Below are 22,767 nucleotides of genomic sequence, written 5' to 3'. Positions count from 1 at the left end.
TTGGTTGCAACATTCTGTGACAGGACGTCTCTGACTTCTCTATTGTAATAAGGCACAAGGTGATGACTTGACACAGTCTGCCACCAGAGTGCAACATCCCCATGTAGGAGCCACCAAAACTATCAGGGGCCTGAGGCATCCTGCAGATAGCTTTTATAAAACTCTGTATACAGTCGTGCAGTACATGCATCATTAAGACAGCTATTGGTATATTTGGAAAGTGATATACTCTAATCCTAAAGTCATAATTTATTACTAATTACTATTGATTTTGGGCGCATTTGCCTCATTCTGGGTGTCTGTTGGCTGAACATAGAGAATACAGGCAGGAAGTGGACATTCTAGGACTCCAGTTGAAGAGGGAAGAGCATCTAACAACCCGAGTAAGGCATGGGCAGTAGTACACACCCCCTTACACACCCCCTATCTGTGTGAACGGAGAGAGTGGATGGGAGCGAGAGAGCTGGAACGTGAGAAAGAGAGAGCGAGAGACAGGAAGTTCACACATCTGATTACTTTTCTCTGGCCACATCACCCAAGTGACACAATGACTTATGGCTGGAGTTTCATCACCTAGATACACAGACACAGACAGCTACTACTGAAGCATCTCAACTCATAGGTAAGCATTATCAGTATGAATAACAACAACCGTATACAGCATTTTTTGGCTTTACTTTTCATTTAGTTTCTTAAATCACTTTATTTGGATATTTTAAAATACAAGAGAGAATATTCTCTAGATGTTCTGACTATCTACACTGGCCACCCAAACTGTACAGGTACGTAGTTGTAGCATGCTATAGCCTATTCTGGACAAATGATGAGATTCTGTGGATAGTTAGCTGAATATATACAGATCATCCGTCAGGGACTATATGAAGAAGATATGTTACCCTTAATCTGTGTCCATTGCTTTCCATTGCAATATCACCACTTGCCAGCTCAAATTGAGTTGCCAACAAAACGGATAATAATTAGCCGCTGATATACATTACTACCGTAGATTAAAATATTGAGTAAAATCTAGGCTAGATGTGGACGTTTTTTTTTCCCAGCATTCATTGAAACTTAATTTAGCCAGCATTCAGTAAGTCGTTGAAAACAAAGTCTCTTCTACGTTTAAGAGCAGGGGCGAACAGCATTTAATCACGTAGGCAAGCATAAATATTGCAGTAACACAAACAGTGCCATAAAATAGGAGGCGTAACAAAACAATGTAATCTTCATCGTGTATACAATGAAGTCCAGAACAATCCGTCCACTGTGCTAGTGGACGCCAGTACACACAGTATGTCAGTCACATCTAACGATAAGACATCATTCTTTATCTTGACAATAAAGAAATTAAGCAGAAAGGATTTTGACTTTGTAAGGTGTATTTACATGAATGAAATACATCCTCAAACTGATAAAGAACAACCAATGAATGTAGCCTGTCAATATTGATTTTGACCTGGTGCAGAGAGACAGCTTTATGACAACACAAGAATTTAGGGCGATTCAAATCATATTAGCATCATATCAAAGAAGCCTCTGCTCATGAAGCAACACAAAACCGTACGAGAAGTGGATTGAGTCCTTGGCTCATGGCACAATAACGCATTCCTAATTGTCTTGCTCCTAGGTAAACCCCATCCCTTATATAGACTGGAAGCGTATTGGTTGCCAGACAACAGGACTATGTTTTGTTTTACTGTCTGCTCACTCATGGGAATATATATACAGTGCATTCGGAAAATATTCAGACCCCTTGGGTTTTTCAATATTTTGTTACATTACAGCCTTATTCTAAAATGGATTAAATAGTTTTTATTTCTCATCAATCTACACAAAATATCTGATAATGACAAGGCAAAAAAACATTTTTTAAATATATTTTTGCAAATGTATTCAATACAAAAAATTGGCTGGTGACCAAGAACCCAATGGGCACTCTGACATAGGTCCAGATTTCCTCTGTGGAAATGGGAGAACTTTCCAGAAGGACAACCATCTCTGCAGCACTACACCAATCAGGCCTTTATGGTAGAGTGGCCAGACGGAAGCCACTCCTCTGTAAAAGGCACATGGCAGCAGCTCGCTTTGTCCTTTTAAAAAGGGTGCCTAAAGGACTCTCAGACCACCAAGAGTGAACTCTTTGGCCTGAATGCCAAGCGTCACATCTGGAGGAAACCAGGCACCGCTCATCACCTGGCCAATACTATCCCTACGGTGAAGATTGGTGGTGACAGCATCATACTGTTGGGATTTTTTTCAGAGGTAAAACAAATTAATCAATTTTAGAATAAGGCTGTAACCTCTTCTGCAGATGTACTATCTCACCACCAGGGGGTGGTGCAGCACCCCTAGTTCTCACAGCTATGACACAGAGACCGGTCAAATGAGTCATAAGCCAAAACCATTATACGATTCCTGTCTATGCATGCCTCTGGAAAGGAAATGGAGATACTGTATGCTAAGAGGATCAGGATGGAAATCGTGTTCTTACACGTTCCTTGTTGGACTGATATTTTTCAGGGGGATTGCAGACAGTATGTCAATATCCGATGAATTGTATAGTATGTGGGCATGCACCACAGGAGGTTGGTGGCACCTTAATTGGGGCTCGTGGTAATGGCTGGAGTGGAATCGGTGGAATGCTGTCAAATACAAAGTGGAATGAGTGGAATGGTGTCAAATACATGAAACAGGTGATTGATACCATTCCATTTAGTCCATTCCAGCCATTATTATGAGCTGTCCTCCCCTCAGCAGCCTCCTGTGGTGTGCACTTTGGGGGAAAAAAATGTAAAAGGTTAAAACTGTGGGTAGTTCACAGTCCCAGACCCCCGCCACATACTCACAAAAATACCCACACACATTCCCAGTCACACACACAGAATGACTCAGACATAGAAATAGATTGTCCTGAATAGACTACATCATGCCTGGTACACAACATCCCATCTGAAGATTCAGAATACTTCCTAAATAGCAAAATATATTTAATTGTAATCTTAAAGTCAAGAATTTATAGAGTTCTGTTCATTTGTGAGTATGAGTCCTCTTCCTGATATTATTAAAACCTCTTAAGGATCCGCCCCTTTTTTAAAGTTTTCGTCTAAAATGACATACCCAAATCTAACTGCCTGTAGCTCAGGCACTGAAGCAAGGATATGCATATTCTTGGTACCATTTCAAAGGAAACACTTTGAATATTGTGGAAATGTGAATATAACACAATAGAACATGGAATGTAGGAGAATATAACACAATAGATCTGGTAAAAGACAATACAAAGAAAGAAAACTACAGTTATTTTGTATTTTTTTGTACCATCATCTTTGAAATGCAAGAGAAAGGCCATAGTGTATTATTCCAGCCCAAGTGCAATTTAGATTTTGGCCTCTAGATGGCAGCAGTGTATGTGCAAGGAACCATTGCATTTCTGTTCAAAATGTTGTATCAAGACTGCCCAAATGTACCTAATTTGTTTATTAATAACTTTTTATGTTCAAAATTGTCCACTCTCCTCAAACAATAGCATGGTATTATTTCACTGTAATAGCTACTGTAAACTGGACAGTGCAGTTAGATTAACAAGAATTTAAGCTTTCTGACAATATCAGACATATCTATGTCCTGGGAAATTTTCTTGTTACTTACAATCTCGTGCTAATCACATTAGCCTACGTCAGCTCAACCATCTCGTGGACAGTACACCTATCCCGAAGAAGATTTTAACTGACTGGTTGCTGGCTGTGACAAAGTGTTCTACCATTAGAGGAAACAGTGTTACACTATATGACTCATCTAAAGGAAAGCCATTAAGTATACTGTAGACTAGAAGGAAGTCATGCTGTGTATTCACACCCTTGTTGCCTTTTTTTTACAGAATGACACCAAACGCCACCATTCCGTTTGCCCTCGTCACCTCAGCCGCCCGAGATGACGAAGCCAAGGTGGTGGACATCGATGCCATCATGAACAAATTAAACATTGTCCTTCTCACGCTGACCATTGTCCTGGGCACCACGGGCAACTCTGTAGTCATCTGGATGGCAGGCTTCAAGCTCAAGCCCACCATCACCAATGTGTGGCTGGTCAACCTGGCCGTGGCCGACCTCATCTTCTGCCTGAGCCGTGTGCTCTCGCTGACCAAGAAGCTCTTCTTCGACTACTGGCCGTTCGGCATCTTCTTATGCAAGTTCAACGGCTTCTTCAGGTATGCCAACATGTTCTGCAGTGTGTTCCTGCTCGCCGTCATCAGCATGGACCGGACGCTCTGCATCTGGCACCCCGTCTTTACCAAACGGCGTAGGACGATCTGCACCGCCCGCCTGGTAAGTGCCGGCGTGTGGGCTGTGGCGGCCATTTTGAGCGCCCCCCACTTCGCCTACCGCCAGGTTTACCTCGGCAAGAATAACCTGAGCAAGTGCTCTCTGGAGGACAATGAGCCAAAAGGCGATAACAGCGCTAAGCTCGCGCTCTACCTAATGCGCTTCCTATGCGGTTTCCTGCTTCCTTTCCTCATCATCCTCTGCTGCTACATCCTGGCAGGGCTAGGCATCAGACGTACCCGCCTGTTGGGCAAGTCACGTCCACTCCGGATCTTGGTATCGCTGGTCTGTGCTTTCTTCCTGTGCTGGGCGCCCTACCACTGCCTCCTACTGGCAAAGATGGTGAACAGCAACAGTACGGTGGTGACGGGGGGGCTGACAGTGGCCACAGCCTTTACCTACTTCAACAGTTGTGTGAACCCGCTGCTGTACTTCTGTATGGGGTTGGACATGAGAGGGTCGAGGTTCAGGCAGACCTTAGCGGGGGTGTACCGGAGAGCACTAGCCGATGACAGAGATGGTCGAAACACGCAGTCCAACGAGCGAACAGTGCATAATAGTTCTGGTTCTGCGTCACAACCTGCACTCAGTCTCAAGTGAATGTGGCCCACGTCTGAGAGAAGTCACATTTGGTATGAGGAGTGGTTTCAGTCCTTATTAGCTCACAGGCTAGTAAACACTGAATAGGTTTTCCCAACTTGTGTAGACACACATATTTCAGAGTTTTTATCAGTTGGGATACATATGGAAACAGGGTAACTGTGAATCTACATAAATTACTCAATAAATCAGCTTCACATTTTCTAAGTGTTATGTGATGAAAATCCCAGAAAGAAAGTGGAACTGTGTCAAGGAAATATAAAATAACATATCAGGGGAAGTGGTACATCTTTTGGGGAAAGTCCTAGATGACTTCAGTCATGCTATGTTTTAATAAGTGTCATGTTTCAACAGTGGAAAAACAAGGATATTTATTCCCATTTTACCTTTCAGCTTTTCAGCTTTTGGAATCATTGTCAACTACTTGGCAGCATCCTTATGTGCCACTGGTGAATTTGTCATATTGCTGACACCTCATTCACTCTCATTGATGATACAAAGAGGGGAAAATAAAGAGTTGAGAGAAAATAGGAAGAAAGGTGAAAGGGAGTCAGAAGAAGAGGATGTGATCTGGACAACTTGACTTGAGGAAGCCTGGTGGTCGCTTGTTTCTCTTTTAGTCCCCACATTGCTCCTCCTAGACAGACGGTTTCCATCATGTCTCAGTCACATGACTGGTCTCTCCTTCAGACAAACTGTATCAGAGGTGAACACAGAGGCTTAGCTGAAGCTCTGTGGTTGCCAGTTCAGATAAAAACCGTGTGGTCACGTTTCCACTTAATATGCAATGTCACACTCACAGCGGAAGAGAAATGAAAACCACAATTCAGTTCACTTTCCGACTTTTTCTCGCTCTCTCCCTCCTTCCCTCTCACTTACTCTCTCTTTCTCTCCTTCTCCTTTCTCTGATTATATTTTTCAGGACTCTTGTACTAAAATATAAAGTATGAAAGAGACAATTCAGCTGACATCTATTTATCTTTTGATAAAAATTCTCAACTGTTTTCCTGTATTGTCTGAAACTGTGTAGCTAGCGTTGTCATTCATGAAAGGCCTAAACGTCCATGATGCAGAGAAACAGAAATCCCCCTCAGGACAATGGAGGAAAGGAACATAAATGGATGGGAACAAACAGAACAGACCAGCCAGCCGTACCCTCCTTCCTCACATCTTTTTGATGCTCTGCCCTTTATCAATGTAAAATTATTTTTTTAATCAGTGTGTAAAACAAATTGACCAATTGCCATTGTTGAGAAAGTACCATGCCAACTGATATCACATTCTTCAACCAACATGTTGACCTATAGGAAGAGGGAACTCCTACTGTATGTCTGATTCATTTGATTTGTCATGAGTCAAAAGGTCTTGAATTGAGCAACGTGAAATAATAAAATGGATTGAAGGCAGTGGGGTGAAGGGTGCTGCTGGATATGTATTTCATACACAAGTTAGGTTTTTCTTTGCCTCTATTCCAGCAACACACATCCTCTATAGTTGCTTTTTCACTGGTCAACATTCACAAGGGGGCGACAGAGGTTTTCTTGGTGTCTTCTCATTTGTTGTGAAAGCAAAAGAAGAGTCTCTTGTCTTGTTGTCTTCCCTTGCTAGCAAGTTTGCTAAACACTGCAAGCTAGCTAGCCTTTTGAAATAATCAGATTTCTAATGAAATAATATTAAATGGCAAATACTTTCCGGTGTAACCTACAACATTATCCCAATTTGATTTGCTGCTTCAATGTACTGGCTCACATATCAGCTAAACATACAATGTCATAATTTTTATTCAGGGCCTCTCCTGTTTTAAGCCCCACCTGTTTAGCTAAAAAAATTAATGTTGCCTGTTTTGCATGCTATTTTGGCATTAATATTATATTTCAAAATTATTATTATTGAGTTAATAAAGCGGCATACAAACATGTTCTCTTTGTTGCACTCTTGAGTAAGGCATCTCCAAAATGCAGGCGTTTCAGCCTAGCTCAGTGCTTTCTGTGGTGGAGAGGCAGCCAGTGGAAAACACTGAGCCTTAGGGGTTGGTAATCTTCTCTAGTTGCGCCGTGATTGGCTCAGTGTTCTGCCACTCATAGGGACACTATGTCACCACAAAATCTACAGGGAGAGCTAGATAGTTCAAGCCCCCTTGAGTACTGTCATAGATTTACATTATAAGTGCCCATCCCAGAAGGCTCAAGGTCATTGGCCACAGATAAAATTATGTCAAATCATGTTATATTTACCACAGCTTTGATAATCTAAGCTAGCAAGCTAGAAGAGCAGTCATCATCATGAATCACGTCGGCAAATCCTTTTCAAGCCTTGTCATATGAATAGAAATGATAGATAAAACGTAGCAGTGCTCATCAGCCATTGGATATTAACATTACACAACCAGTTGGAAATCGCAAATTCAGAAATTAATGGTTTGGACAGAATCAGTGGCTGACTGCAAGTGTTGCAAAGTGATCGCTATTTTTCTTCCACTACCTTGTAATGGCTGTTGGAAGGAGAGGACATACTTTATTTGTTCATACTTTATTTGAAATGAACACTGAAATAACAAAAATAACAAAGAGAACAAACAAAAACCGAAACAGTCCTGTCAGGTGCAGAAAGACACAAAACAGAAAACAACTACCCACAAAAACCATGTGGGAACCACACCCGGGCCAACAACAAAGAAATATAAAACATAGAAAATGAACATAGAATGCCCACCCTAGTCACACCCTGGCCTAACCAAAATAGAGAATAAAAGCCTCTCTATGGCCAGGGCGTGACATACCTGCTATTCGGTGGTGAGGGTGTGTGGTCTAAGTCTGTGTTTAAGAGTCTCTTTTCCAAGCTTAACAGGATAAACATTCCCACGCAACATCATGGGCCAGAAAAGGTTGAAGACATAGGCCATGCTGTTATTCCAGCATGACTTCTGCCGAAGGCAAAACAGCTGGAAACTCGATGTTTGAATGGTCATCCAACTCGGAATTCCAAGTCGAGAACTCAGGCCTCACTCTAGAGCTCCGACCTGAAGATCACTGACGTCATGATTCAACATTGTTTTTTTCAGAGTTCCCAGTTGTCTTGAAAGCACCACAAATCCAGAGCCAGACTTTGATGACAACGTTTCATTACAAAATTTGCCCACAAGAAGGACTGCCAGCGCAACATTCCTGTTCAGGTGAGCACAGCACAACACGGTGAGTCCAAAAATGTATTGTAGGCTGCTGCATAAATTATGTAATATGCCAGGGAGATGTGTATACTGTAGTTTAGAAAGTAATACTAAGTTTATGTTGTGTAGTAAGCTATAGGCTAAAGCCCATGTGCCTCACACTAATAATGTGGTCCCTTTCCCCTTCATAACTTAGCCTACTGTTCTGACTTGGTGGTGCACATTTAGCCTATAGCCTGTTTTAGAGAAACATCATCATCGAAAATATTGTAAGAGCTTTCATTGTCTGCTTATATGTCCCCTTTATTTATCCTACTGTTCTGACTTGGTGTACAGAGAGTATATTGTAAGAATGGCCCATGTTCTGAATTCTGTCGCTGTACATTTCAAAAGTGCTGAACAAATAGTTATATTGACTACGTCCGTATTAGCTCGTTAATGTCTTAATCAAAACTACGGATTGCTTCTTATTCGCTCATTGTTCCCTTATGCCATAGTTTGTACAACTTAATTGTCAGTAGAAACCACATTTGTCAGCCATATCAGCAATGTTTTTTAAAAAGGCAATAAATGAGGCTGAATTAACTGTTTCACTGTCAGACAAGGCTTCGCTGATAGCCAGGTGTAGCGGTGGTGAGGATTCACTCCATGGTGCTGAAAAGAAAGCTCTGCTGTTGGGACAGCTTTATGTAGGCCCTAACAGTTTGTGGGCATTGTTTGTCACCGTTATAGTGCAATTCATGTATTGTTTAGTGTTGTGTTGTGTAATGGCTTTGCTGGCATGCATACAAAGAAATAGTGACGTTAAGTTTGCCCCACCAAGATTTACATGCTAAAATCGCCACTGATCTTCTTTGATTTATTGTTTGAACAGTCGCTAAGATTATATTTATTTGTCAATGCCAAATAGGCTGCTTATTTAGTGCCAAGCTAAACTGAGACAGTAAACTTGAAGTTTAAGTGATTTTGAAGATGATTAGCTGTGAAATAATCACATTTATAAATTAAATAATATGTTATCAGTAAAATGTCAGTAAAATTGTGAGTAAGTCTAAGTGTGTACAAGTTAAGAAGTACAGTACGCACAATTAGGGAGAAACTGACCTTTCAACAGAAAAATGGTGAACGCAATCTGTGATGTTGTTGAGGTGCCTTCCACAGTAACAATACACTTCAAATAAACATAGAGACAGAAAAAGACTGTGTTTATTGTGTAATGCTTCTGAGATACTCTATACTCGTGATGACTTGACACAGTCTGCCACCAGAGTGCAACATCCCCATGTAGGAGCCACCAAAACTATCAGGGGCCTGAGGCATCCCGCAGATAGCTTTTATAAAGCTCTGTATACAGTCGTGCAGTACATGCAGTAAGACAGCTATTGGTACATTTGGAGAGTGATGTACTGTAACTCTAACTAAAATCTGCAGTAAAACAAAACATTGTGATTGAATGATGCATTTAGATACTTTGAGATTGAGATGCCATCATGAAAAAGCCCTCATCTTGACTTAATAAGCTACTAACTACACCCTCATTCATCATAAAGTCCTAATTCTATTGAGGCATTCATCTCGTTCTGGGTCTGTTGGCTAAAAATTGAGAATACATGCAGGAAGTGGACACTCTAGGACTCCAGGGAAGAGTGTCCAACGATCGAGTAAGGCATGGTCAGTAGTGCACACCCCCTTACAACTCTTGCCCCTTGTATCTGTGTGAGCAGAGAGAGGAGGTGGGAGATAGGGGATGGGAGCAAAAGAGATGGAGCGTGAGAAAGAGAGAGCGAGAGGCAGGAAGTTCACTTCTCTGTGGCCTTTTCACCCAAGCGGCACAATGACTTGTGGTTGGGGGCCACATCATTTAGACATGCACACACAGACACACTCACACAGACACGGGAAAGACAGAGAAGATCGTGAGGATTGTAGGGACACAAACCTATCTGTAAATCTAAGACACACAGCTTAGAACTATGAACCTCCACGCTTTGTTCAACCCCTGAAGCTAAACATGCTGGACAGCTACTACTGAAGCATCTCAGCTCATAGGTAAGCATTATCGGTATGAATAACAACAACCGTATACAGCGTTGTTTGGCTTTACTTTTCATTTAGTTTCTTAAATCACTTTATTTGGATATTTTCAAATGCAGGAGAGAATATTCTCTAGGTGTTCTGACTATCAAGAGACGATCGGTTCGATTTAGTTAGAGACCACCTAAACTCTTTTGACATGAAGCAACTCTGTCTTCTGACTATCAATACTGGCCACTCAAGCTGTACACGTACGTAGTTGTAGCATGCTATAGCCTATTCTGGACAAATGATGAGATTCTGTGGATAGTTAGCTGAATATATACAGATCATCCGTCAGGGACTATATGAAGAAGATATGTTACCCTTAATCTGTGTCCATTGCTTTCCATTGCAATATCATCAAATGCCAGCTCAAATTGAGTTGCCAACAAGATGAATAATGATTAGCCACTTATATATATATGTATAACTACTGTAGATGAAAATATTGAGTAAAGTCTAGGCTAGATATGGACGTTTGTTTTGCAGCGTTTATTGAAACTTAATTTAGCCAGGAACAAATAGTATGTCATTGGAAACAAAGTTTCTTCTACGTTAACGAGCAAGGGGCGAACAGCATCTGTCAGCCACATCTAACAATAAGACATCTTTCTTTATCTTGACAATAAAGAAATCAAACAGAAATAGTGATCGGATTTGACTTTGTAAGGTGTATTTACATGAATGAAATACATCCTCAAACTGATAAAGAACAAACAATGAATGTAGCCTGTCAATATTGATTTTGACCTAGTGCAGAGAGCCAGCTTTATGACAACACAAGAATTTAGGGCGATTCAAATCATATTAGCGTCATATCAAAGAAGCCTCTGCTCATAAAACAACACAAAACTGTACGAGAGGTGGATTGAGTCCTTGGCTCATGGCACAACAACACATTCCTAATTGTCTTGCTCCTAGGTAAACCCCATCCCTTATATAGACTGGAAGCGTATTGGTTGCCAGACAACAGGACTATGTTTGTTTTACTGTTGGCTCACTGATGGGAATATATATATACTGTATACAGTGCATTCGGAAAGTATATGAGTAGAGTCTGAATACTTATGTAAAGGTGTTTTTTTGCTTTTATACATTTCAAAACATTTCTAAAAACCTGTTTTTGCTTTGTCATTATGGAGTATTGTGATTTGATTGATGAGGATAAAAACAATTGAATCCATTTTAGAATAAGGCTGTAGCATAACAAAATGTGGAAAAAGTGAAAGGGTCTGAATACTTTCCAAATGCAATGCTCACTGATTGGAATATTCAGCTCTTCTGCAGTCTTACTATCTCACCACTAGTGGAGCTGCAACACCCTCAGCACCCCTACTTCCCACGGCTATGATCCAAAGAGACTGGTCACATCACGGCTGTTACCGCCACACCAGCGGTCACGAGTCATGGAGGCAGTCAAATTCAAATTCCATGTGAAGTTACGGTAATTCGGCTTCTCCAAGCTCTGTTGCTGCTGATGGTCATTAGTAGTCTACCAAACTTGCTAACTGCCTGGTACTCACCACTCTACTGTCACTCTGAGATCAATGCAAATGTAATCGAAAAATCTACTCAAACACTTCATGAGAGCCCATGAGCTCATTTCTATAGGCTATGTAATTGCGTGAGAAAACAGAGTGATGGCCTCTACTAAAAAGAAGAGGATCCCATCAGCTAGGCCTACTATATTTATTTCTCAACTTTCCTAATATTAAGCACCTTGCTTCTCTTTACAGCACGAGTATAGCCACCTGGCTGGCATGAAAATGAACCTTGGGAAAAGCGTCCTCCATTCACTATTTAAGTGCATATATTAAATATGTATTTTTTCCCCTGCCCCTGTTTCAAGACAGGTGCATGATAATGGCCCATTCCAAATCAAAACAAATTTCACAGATATTATTTAGTATATGTAAAGGCAAGATTCAATTAAGAATAGTGTGTTGGTGGGCCTCCCGGGTGGCGCTGTGGTTAAGGGCGCTGTACTGAGTCCCTGGGTTCGCGCCCAGGCTCTGTCGTAACCGGCCGCGACCAGGAGGTCCGTGGGGCGACGCACAATTGGCCTAGCGTCGCCCGGGTTAGGGAGGGCTTGGTCGGTAGGGGTGTCCTTGTCTCATCGCGCACCAGCGACTCCTGTGGCAGGCTGGACGCAGTGTACGCTAACCAAGGTGGCCAGGTGCACGGTGTTTCCTCCGGCGCATTGGTGCGGCTGGCTTCCGGGTTGGATGTGCGCTGTGTTAAGAAGCAGCTTGGTTGGGTTGTGTATCGGAGGACGCATGACTTTCAACCTTCGTCTCTCCCGAGCCCGTACGGGAGTTGTAGCGATGAGACAAGATAGTAGCTACTACCACAATTGGATACCACGAAATTGGGGAAAAAAAGGGGTAAAAATTGAATTAAATATTATCACTTGTGAAAGATGCCCTGCATAAGGCAAACAATGCATACCTTTTTTTTGCGACTTTTTCAAATCATAGTCGGCCTATATGTTTTGACAAGGTTTGCATCACAACTAAAGTGGCCATATAACTGTAGATTCTAACTGGATTACATACGCAGTGAGTGAGTTTCAAGTTTGGGGAAGATCATTTTCACCATTAAAATGCACCTTTATAATAGAAGCATTACATGCGTAATCCCATTTCCTTCACTTTTGATAATGGTGTTTTCCAGCTAATGGAACATTCGGTTTGTAGCCTACTGGCATTTGTGCATTGCTGCACAAATAGTTTATCAACATTTTAAGCTGAACGTTCTGTTCTGTTGCATAAGCTTCATTGCGTTTTTTTTTTTTCATGCTAGCAGTTGTATTAATTTGGAATCCATCTCATTGCACAGCTGTCCCAGACTATGTTTGGAATATTTATTTCTCGCACAGAATAGAATAGGTCAACTTTTGTACTATGGGGGATAGTGGATTGACATAGGCTAGAGATTTTGCTGTTCTTTAGGTTTACTCATCTTGTTGGCTGACGGCAAGTAAATTCTTCCAAAATCTTTAATATGTGCCTCGGAATTGGATGAGGACACATGCAGTTGTCACCCGGATGTGTCTGTCTTTCAACCTGTGAGAAAGACCAGATCACGTGACTGAGAGCCAATACGAGTGAGAGGTGCTTCAGAGCACGAAGCACGCAGGGAGAAGGGAATAACAATTATCGTGTTCAGCCTAAGGGCAGAACAGCCGCTGGCTGCAAAATGTCTGGATTATTTTAGGGGGCATTATGGTCAAACAAAGGGGATGCCACTGGGAAATTCGAAGCAAGTGCTTGTCAAATTGTGAATGAGAGACTGATGAAGTGTGTACAGCCTGCACAAAAAAATAAAGCAGAGCTCATGCCTTTAATATGACTTCTTTCAAATCATCATTAGAGTCTCATCAGCCTTGGAATGTATTAAAAATCAAAACATATACCCCAACATTTGTATCGCAACTAAAGTTACATAAATAACTCTAAATGAAGCATATAGGATGGCCTTTATCTTTGTTAACCACTCAACACAGAATTGCCACATGTGCGCACTCCCTCAAATTGTTTGGAGAAAATATCCTTTCTATTTTATTCAGCTTTGTTCCATTGTATTCTTTATACTATATAATACTATAAAATAATGCCATGGTATTCTAAGCAAATCTTGTCTGCTAAATTAACTACCATAGCCCACAGCCATATGGCATAGCCTGATCAGGACCTAACATAAGGACAACTCAGAGTATGCTATTCTGTTCTTCTGAAATAGATGACATTTTCTCCATATCATGTTTCTTTAGACCTGTCTAAAGTAAATCCTGGATTTATTGTGAAGGTGTATGCTATACTGTGTGGAAGCCAGGAGATGCAAAATGTGTTTGTTAATTAACGCTCACTTACCGTGAGACCGGTAATTATTTGCTTGACAATCACCGGCTGATGAAATTTCATGACCACCACAGCCCTAGTTATAAGCCAAAACCATTATACGATTCCTGTCTATGCATGCCTCTGGAAAGGAAATGGAGATACTGTATGCTAAGAGGATCAGGATGGCAATCATGTTCTTACACGTTCCTTGTTGGACTGATGTGTTTTAGGTGGAATGCAGAGAGTATGTCAATATCCAATGAATTGTATAGTGTGTGAGTGTGCACCACAGGAGGTTGGTCAAATCAAATCAAATCAAACTTTATCTGTCACATGCGCCGAACAGGTGTAGACCTTACCGTGAAATGCTTACTTAACCAACAATGCAGTTCCAGAAAAAGTTAAGAAAATATTTACCAAATAAACTAATGTAAAAAAAAAGAATCAAAAGTGACACAATTAAATAACAATAACGAGGCTATGTACAGGGGGTACCGGTACCAAGTCAGTGTGCGGGGGCACAGGTTAGTCGAGGTAATTTGAACATGTAGGTAAGGTTAAAGTGACTATGCATAGATAATAAATAGCGAGTAGCAGCGTGTAAAAACAAATGGGGGGAGTCAATGTAAATAGTCCGGGTGGCCATTTCATTAATTGTTGTCAGTCTTGTGGCTTGTAAGTTGAAGCTGTTAAGGAGCTGTCGGGACTTAGCATTGATTAATGTGATGACTGCTGTTCATCAATTGATTAACTGTTTATAATTATGTGATTCAATTAATCAGGTAATTATTAACTCCGTAACCTGGGGCACCATGGGAAAGTTTGGTTTAATTGAGTTTCTATTTCCTAAATCAACTAAAATAATATCAGAATATCTATTTTACAACAGTTGCTAATTAATACATTTTCTCTACAGTCTCGTCCTGAACATCGCATAATCTGGGAATCAGCACAAACCCGAGACCCACTAAATATGTCCGTACAATAGTTGATTATTTATGAGTTGATTATTTATTTTCTAACAAGCTAAAATGATAATATACGATACACAAACACACAGTCTAGGATATTGATTAGAACTTAGTATAATGAAACAGGTCCCTAGCGGGCCAACACAATATGACACGTGTTACACAAAATGGGGATTTAAAAAGAGAGAGAAAAAGAGAGAAAAGCACACTTGGGTACATTTGTAAACTATGCTTAGTTTAGCCCTACCTTACCCCGAACTGCCGCTCTTATGGGTCAGAATATAATTAAATAATTACGTGTTGAAGATCTCCGTCTTTATGGCAAGTTCTCTGGGCGTCGCTAGTTACGAGGCAAGGTCTGGATTTTACTCAGATCCAATTTAGAACACTAACTTCACATTTCATCTTTACAAAAACATTCTATTTGATCTGGACATTTTCCACACAACGTACAGCATGCAAACATCAGGCACATATTGTGAAAACTCTTCAAGTTACAATGTTTTTGTTATAACGTCATCATTTAACTTTTAATAGCATAACAAAACAACATTCCTTTTCGTATTCCATCTATCATTTTCCACCATTTTGGTTGACGAAACACATTGTCCAAAAGACCATTTATTGCATGTTACTGTTCTGAGGTAGGTTCTCCATAGGCCCATCCTACATTCCATTCCTCCACAGTCAGAGGACAAAGGGATTTTGTCTGCTGCCTTAAGATTTACTATGGGCATGAGGTGTCATAAAACCCCCACCTCCATACCTCTCGATCTCTCCCTCTCTGGTGGGTGTGAGTGGTGTCTCTGTAGGAGTGTGGCCCACGTTAACCTGACCCGAACAGGCCAGCCATGGCAGAGCCTTTTGGTCCTAGACTTGGCGCTCCGGTATTGTTTTCCATGCGGTAGCAGAGAGAACAGTCTATGACTTGGGTGACTGGAGTCTTTGACATTTTTTTAAGCTTTTCTCTGACACCGTCTAGTATATAGGTCCTGGATGGCAGGAAGCTTGGCCCCAGTGATGTTCTGGGCCATACGCACTACCCTTTGTAGAGCCTTACAGTCAGATGCCGAGCAGTTTCCATACCAGGCAGTGATGCAACCAGTCAGAATGCTCTCGATGGTGCAACTGTAGAACTTTTTGAGGATCTGGGGACCCATGCCAAATCTTTTCAGTCTGCTGAGGGGGAAAACATGTTGTGCCCTCTTCACGACTGTCTTGGTGTGTTTGGACCATGATAGTTCATTGGTGATGTGGACACCAAGGAATGTGAAACACTCGACCCACTCCACTACAGCCCCGTCGATGTTAATGGGGGCCTGTTTTTTTCCCTGTAGTCCACGATCAGCTCCTTTGTCTTGCTCACATTGAGGGAGAGGTTGTTGTCCTGGCACCACACTGCCAGATCTCTGACCTCCTCCCTATAGGCTGTCTCATCGTTGTCAGTAATCAGGCCTACCACTGTTGTGTTGTCAGTTGTGGTGTTGGAGTCGTGTTTGCCACGCAGTCGTGGGTGAACAGGGTGTACAAAAGGGAACTAAACACGCACCCTGACGCATCCCCCGTGTTGAGGATCAGCATGGCAGATGTGTTGTTGCCTACACTTACCACCTGGGGGAGGCCCATCAGGGAGTCCAGAATCCAGTTGCAGAGTGAGGTGTTTAGTCCCAGGGTCCTTAGCTTAGTGAGGAGCTTTCTGGACACTATGGTGTTGAATGCTGAGCTGTAGTCAATGAACAGCATTGGAGTCAGTCTAGGGTATCTGGGATGATGCTGTTGATGTGAGCCATGACCAGCCTTTCAAAGCACTTCAAAGCTACCGATGTGAGTGCTATGGGGAGGTAATCATTTAGGCAGGTTACCTTCGCTTCCTTGGGCACAGGGACTATGGTGGTCTGCTTGAAACATGTAGGTATTACAGACCCGGTCAGGGAGAGGTTGAAAATGTCAGTGAAGACACTTGCCAGTTGGTCAGTGCATGGTTTGAGTACACGTCCTGGTAATCCATCTGGCTCTGCAGCTTTGTGAATGCTGACCTGTTTAAAGGTCTTGCTCACATCGGCTACTGAGAGCGTTATCACACAGTCGTCCGGAACAGCTGGTGCTCTCATGTATGCTTCAGTGTTGCTTGCCTCGAAGCGAGCATAAAAGGCATTTAGCTCGTCTGGTAGGCTCGCGTCATTGGGCAGCTCGCAGCTGGGTTTCCCTTTGTAGTCCGTAATAGTTTTCAAGCCCTGCCATATCCGACTAGCATCAGAGCCGGTGTAGTACGATTCAATCTTAATCCTGTATTGGCGCTTTGCCTGTTTGATGGTTTGTCTGAGGATTTCTTATAAGCGTCCGGATTAGTGTCGCTCTCCTTGAAAACGGCAGCTCTAGTCTTAAGCTCGATGCAGATGTTGCCTGTAACCCATGGCTTCTGGTTGGGATATGTACGTACGGTCACTGTGGGGACGACGTCGTCGATGCACTTATTGATGAAGCCGATGACTGAGGAGATAAACTCCTCAATGCCATTGGATGTATCCCAGAACATATTCCAGTCTGTGCTAACAAAACAGTCCTGTAGCGTAGCATCCACGTCATCTGACCACTTAGGTATCGAGCATGTCACTGGTACTTCCCGCTTTAGTTTTTGCTTGAAAGCAGGAAGCAGAAGGATAGAATTATGGTCAGATTTGCCAAATGGACGGCGAGGGAGATCTTTGCATGCGTCTCTGTGTGTAGAGTAAAGGTGGTCGATAGTTTTTTCCCTCTGGTTAAGCGTGACATGTTGGTAAAAATGAGGTAAAATGTATTTAAGTTTGCCTGCTACTATGAGCTCCGCTTCTGGATGATAATTTTATTGTTTGCTTATGGCCTTATACAGCTGGTTGAGTGTGGTCTTAGTGCCACCATCGGTTTGTGGTGGTAAATAGACGGTTACGAATAATATAGATGATAATATAGATCTCTTGGTAGATAGTGTGGTCTACAGCTTATCATAAGGTACTCTGTCCTCAGACGAGCAATACCTCGAGACTTCTTTAAAATTTGCCATCAAAGGCGTGGCGCAGTGGTTAAGGGCGCTGTACTGCAGCGCCAGCTGTGCCACCAGAGACCTTTGGTTCGCGCCCAGGCTCTGTCGCAACCGGCCGCGACCGGGAGGTCTGTGGGGCGACGCACAATTGGCCTAGCGTCGTCCAAGTTAGGAAGGGCTTGGCCGGTAGGGATATCCTTGTCTCATCGCGCACCAGTGACTCCTGTGGCAGGCCGGGCGCAGTGCACGCTAACCAAGGTTGCCAGGTGCACGGCACAGTGTTTCCTCTGACACATTGGTGCGGCTGGCTGGATGGCTGGTTGGATGCGCGCTGTGTTAAGAAGCAGTGCGGCTTGGTTGGGTTGTGTATCGGAGGACACATAACTTTCAACCTTCGTCTCTCCCGAGCCTGTACGGGAGTTGTAGCGATGAGACAAGATAGTAGCTACTAAAAACAATTGAATACCACGAAATTGGGGAGGAAAAGGAGTAAAATGTTATTTAAAAATTAATTTTAAAAAATAAAAAAATTGCCATCACGCACCAGCTGTTACACACCCCGCCCCTCGTCTTACCCGACTTACCTTACTCTGTCCTGCCGATGCATGGAAAATCCTGCCAGCTCTATATTATCTGTGTTGCCGTTCAGCCACGACTTGGTGAAAAATAAGATATTAGAGTTTTTAATGTCCCGTTTGTAGGATAGTCCTGATCGTATATCATCCATTTTGTTTTCCAATTATTGCACGTTGGCCAATGGTAGTGAAGGTTTACTCACTCGCCTACAAATTCTCAGAAGGCAGCCCGATCTCCGCCCCCTTTTTCTCCGTCTTTTCTTCATGCAATGAAGGGGATTTGGGCCCGTTTCTGAGAAAGAAGTTATTCCTTTGTGTCGGACTCGTTAAAATAAAAATCTTCGTCCAGTTCCAGTTATCGCTGTTCTGATGTCCAGAAGTTATTTTCGGTGATAAGAGACAGTAGCAGCAACATTATGTACAAAATAAGTAAAAAAATAAGTTACAAACAACACGAAAAAACTAACAAAATAGCACAATTGGTTAGGAGTCCGTAAAATGCCAGCCATCCCATCCGGCACCTTAATTAGGGAGAACGGGCTCGTGGTAATGTCTAGAGCGGAATGAGTGGAATGGTGTCAAATACATGAAACAGGTGTTTGATACCATTCCATTTACTCCGTTACAGTCATTATTTTGAGCCGTCAGGTTCCTGTGGTGTGCACTTTGGGGGAAAAAAATGTAAAAGGTTAAAACTGTGGGTAGTTCACAGTCCCAGACCCCCGCCACATACTCACCCAGATACATACACACACATTCCCAGACATAGACACAGAATGACTCAGACACAGACATAGAAATAGACTGTCATGAATAGATTACATCATGCCTGGTACACTATATCCCATCTGAAGGTTCAGAATAATTCCTAAAATCAAGAATTTATAGAGTTCTGTCCATTTGTGACTATGAGTCCTCTTCCTGATAATAATAACTGACTGGCTGCTGGCTGTGACAAAGTGTTCTACCATTAGAGGAAACAGTGTTACACAATATGACTCATCTAGAGGGAAGCCATTAAGTATACTGTAGATTAGAAGGTAGTCATTCTGTGTATTCAAACTATTGTCACCCTTTTTTACAGAATGACACCAAACGCCACCCTTCCATTCGTCCTCGTCACCTCAGCCACCCGAGATGACAAAGCCAAGGTGGTGGACATCGAGGCCATCATGAACAACTTAATCATTGTCCTTTACACGCTGACCATTGTCCTGGGCACCACGGGCAACTCTGTAGTCATCTGGGTGGCAGGCTTCAAGCTCAAGCCCACCGTCACCAATGTGTGGCTGGTCAACCTGGCCGTGGCCGACCTCATCTTCTGCCTGAGCCGTGTGCTCTCGCTGACCAAGAAGCTCTTCTTCGACTACTGGCCGTTCGGCATCTTTTTATGCAAGTTCAACGGCTTCTTCAAGTATGCCAACATGTTCTGCAGTGTGTTCCTGCTCGCTGTCATCAGCATGGACCGGACGCTCTGCGTCTGGCACCCCGTCTTTACCAAACGGCGTAGGACGATCTGCGCCGCCCGCCTGGTGAGTGCCGGCGTGTGGGCGGTGGCGGCCATTTTGAGCGCCCCCTACTTCGCCTACCGCCAGGTTTACCTCGGCAAGAACAACCTGAGCAAGTGCTCGCTAGATGTCAAGGAATCAACGAAAGGCGATAACAGCGCTAAGCTCGCGCTCTACCTAATGCGCTTCCTATGCGGTTTCCTGCTTCCTTTCCTCATCATCCTCTGCTGCTACATCCTAGCAGGGTTAGGCATCAGACGCACCCGCCTGTTGGGCAAGTCACGTCCCCTCCGTATCCTGGCATCGCTGGTCTGTGCTTTCTTCCTGTGCTGGGCGCCCTACCACTGTCTCCTACTGGTCAAGATGGTGAAGAGCAACAGTATGGTGGTGAAGGTGGGGCTGACAGGGGCCACAGGCTTTGCCTACTTCAACAGTTGTGTGAACCCGCTGCTGTACTTCTGTATGGGGTTGGACATGAGAGGGTCAAGATTCAGGCAGAGCTTAGCTGGGGTGTACCGGAGAGCACTAGCCGATGACAGAGATGGTCGAAACACTCAGTCCAACGAGCGCACAGTGGATGATAGTTCTGGCTCTGTATCACGACTTGCAATGGTGAATGTGGCCAATGTCAGTTTCGAGTGAATGTGGCCAAAGTCTGTGGGAAGGCACATTTGGTATGAGGAGGAGTTCCTGTCCTTATTAGATCACAGGCTAATTAAACAGTGAATAGCTGAATAGCTTGTGTAGACATATTTTTTATCAGTTAGGATACATATAGACATAGGATAACTGTGAATTTATGTAAATGCCTCAGGAAATAATTATCACACTTTCGAAGTGTTATGTGATGAAAATCATAGAAAGAAAGTGGAACTGTGCCTAGAAAATAACCTATCAGGAGGAAGTGATACAACTTCTGGGGAAAGTCATAAATGACTTCAATCATGCTATGTTTTACTAAGTGTCATGTTTGGAAAAGTGGAAAAACGAGGATATTAATTCCCATATTCCGTCCCATGAGACAAGATTGTAATTGGAAATGGCGAAATTGCGGAGAAAAAGGAGTGTAAAATGCCCTGGCAAATATTCTTATACTTACCGGTGTAAACTACAACATTATCCCAATTTGATATGTTGCTTAAGGGACAGCTCACAATTTACTGGGGGGTGGTCCAAAATAGGGGAGGGTTGTCAAACTTTGTCTTTGTTGCTTTGTGGTGGGTTGTGTTTTTTTTTTATTGGGCACAGGCCAGTATAGTCTACCAGTCTAACGGTCTATCCAGCATTCATAGTGACAATAGTGGTAGATGGATCATTTGTCCAGATCTGCAATAGGCTAACTAACAATCACACCTCACATAAAACCATTCAAAACTGCACCTCATTCACTCTCATTGATGATTAAAAGGGGGGGAAATAAAGTTGAGAGAAAATAGGAAGAAAGGTGAAAGGGAGTCAGAAGAAGAGGATGTGATCTGGACAACTTGACTTGAGGAAGCGTGGTGGTCGCTTGTTTCTCTTTTAGTCCCCACATTGCTCCTCCTAGACAGACGGTTTCCATCATGTCTCAGTCACATGACTGGTCTCTCCTTCAGACAAACTGTATCAGAGGTGAACACAGAGGCTTAGCTGAAGCTCGGTGGATGCCAGTTCAGATAAGACACCACACTCACAGCGGAAGAGAAATGAAAAACACAATTCAACTCACTTCATGACTCTCTCGCTCCCTGTCTCTCTTTCTCTCTCTTCTTCTCCGCTCTCTGATTATATTTTTCAGAAATAAAAAGTATGAAAGAGACAATTCAGCTGACATCTATTTATCTTTTGATAAATATTCTCAATGAGAATCAAAACTGTTTTCCTGTATTGTCTGAAACTGTATAGCTAGCGTTGTCATTCATGAAAGGCCTGAACGTCCAGGATGCAGAGAAACAGAAATCCCCCTCAGGACAATGGAGGAAAGGAACATAAAATGGATGGGAACAAACAGAACAGACCAGCCAGCCGTACCCTCCTTCCTCACATCTTTTTGATGCTCTGCCCTTTATCAATGTCAAATTATTTTTTAAATCAATGAGAGTAAAACAAATTGACCAATTGCCATTGTTGAGAAAGTATCATGCCAACTGATATCACATTCTTCAACCAACATGTTGACCTATAGGAAGAGGGAACTCCTACTGTATGTCTGATTCATTTGATTTGTCATGAGTCAGCAACACACATCCTCTATAGTTGCTTTTTCACTGATCATCATTCACAAGGGGGAACAAACAGAGGTTTTCTTCTCTTGCCTTGTTGTCTTCCCTTGCTAGCAAGTTGGCTAAACACTGCTAGCTAGCTAGCCTTTTGAAATAATCAGATTTTTAAATAAATAATATTAAATGGCAAATACTTATACTTTCCGATGCAACGTACAACATTATACCAATTTAATATTCTACTTCAACGTATTGGCTCCCCTATGAGCTAAAAATAGAATGTCATAATTGTTATGTCACATTTTTTTTGTTCTGTTTTTACGTTTCAAAATGAGGGGATTCTAATAAGGCTACAATCTTGTCCAGTGCCAACCCGTCATTCAGGGCATGGGGGGGGGGGGAGTCCCACCTGCTTTGAGCCCCACATGTTCAGCAAAAAAAAAAAGTTACAATTATTCTTGACTTAATAAAGCGACATACAAACATG

The 22,767-nt window shown here is 42.5% G+C and overlaps 2 protein-coding genes across 2 annotated transcripts; both read left to right on the top strand.

Moving 5' to 3' along the window:
- Nucleotides 1–82: 82 nt before the first annotated feature.
- LOC110496167 (formyl peptide receptor 2-like) lies at nt 83–6,838 on the top strand. The gene is made up of 2 exons (XM_021571912.3): nt 83–622; nt 3,878–6,838. The coding sequence occupies exon 2, from the start codon at nt 3,879–3,881 to the stop codon at nt 4,920–4,922; it is 1,044 nt and encodes a 347-aa protein (XP_021427587.3). The 5' UTR covers nt 83–622; nt 3,878; the 3' UTR covers nt 4,923–6,838.
- Nucleotides 6,839–9,841: 3,003 nt separating this feature from the next.
- LOC110496166 (N-formyl peptide receptor 1) lies at nt 9,842–22,767 on the top strand. Its single transcript, XM_021571911.3, has 2 exons — nt 9,842–10,137; nt 19,656–22,767. The coding sequence occupies exon 2, from the start codon at nt 19,657–19,659 to the stop codon at nt 20,719–20,721; it is 1,065 nt and encodes a 354-aa protein (XP_021427586.2). The 5' UTR covers nt 9,842–10,137; nt 19,656; the 3' UTR covers nt 20,722–22,767.

The sequence above is a fragment of the Oncorhynchus mykiss genome, chromosome 18 (genome assembly GCF_057628025.1).
Source record: "Oncorhynchus mykiss isolate SJ-2025 chromosome 18, ASM5762802v1, whole genome shotgun sequence".
NCBI lineage: Eukaryota > Metazoa > Chordata > Actinopteri > Salmoniformes > Salmonidae > Oncorhynchus > Oncorhynchus mykiss.
The sequence above is the reverse complement of the archived record's forward strand: the minus strand, read 5'-3'. Positions and strand labels throughout refer to the sequence as shown.

Excerpts from the sequence above, each read along its gene's own strand:
- LOC110496167 (XM_021571912.3), top strand. The coding sequence starts at position 3,879 with ATGACACCAAACGCCACCATTCCGTTTGCCCTCGTCACCTCAGCCGCC.
- LOC110496166 (XM_021571911.3), top strand. The coding sequence starts at position 19,657 with ATGACACCAAACGCCACCCTTCCATTCGTCCTCGTCACCTCAGCCACC.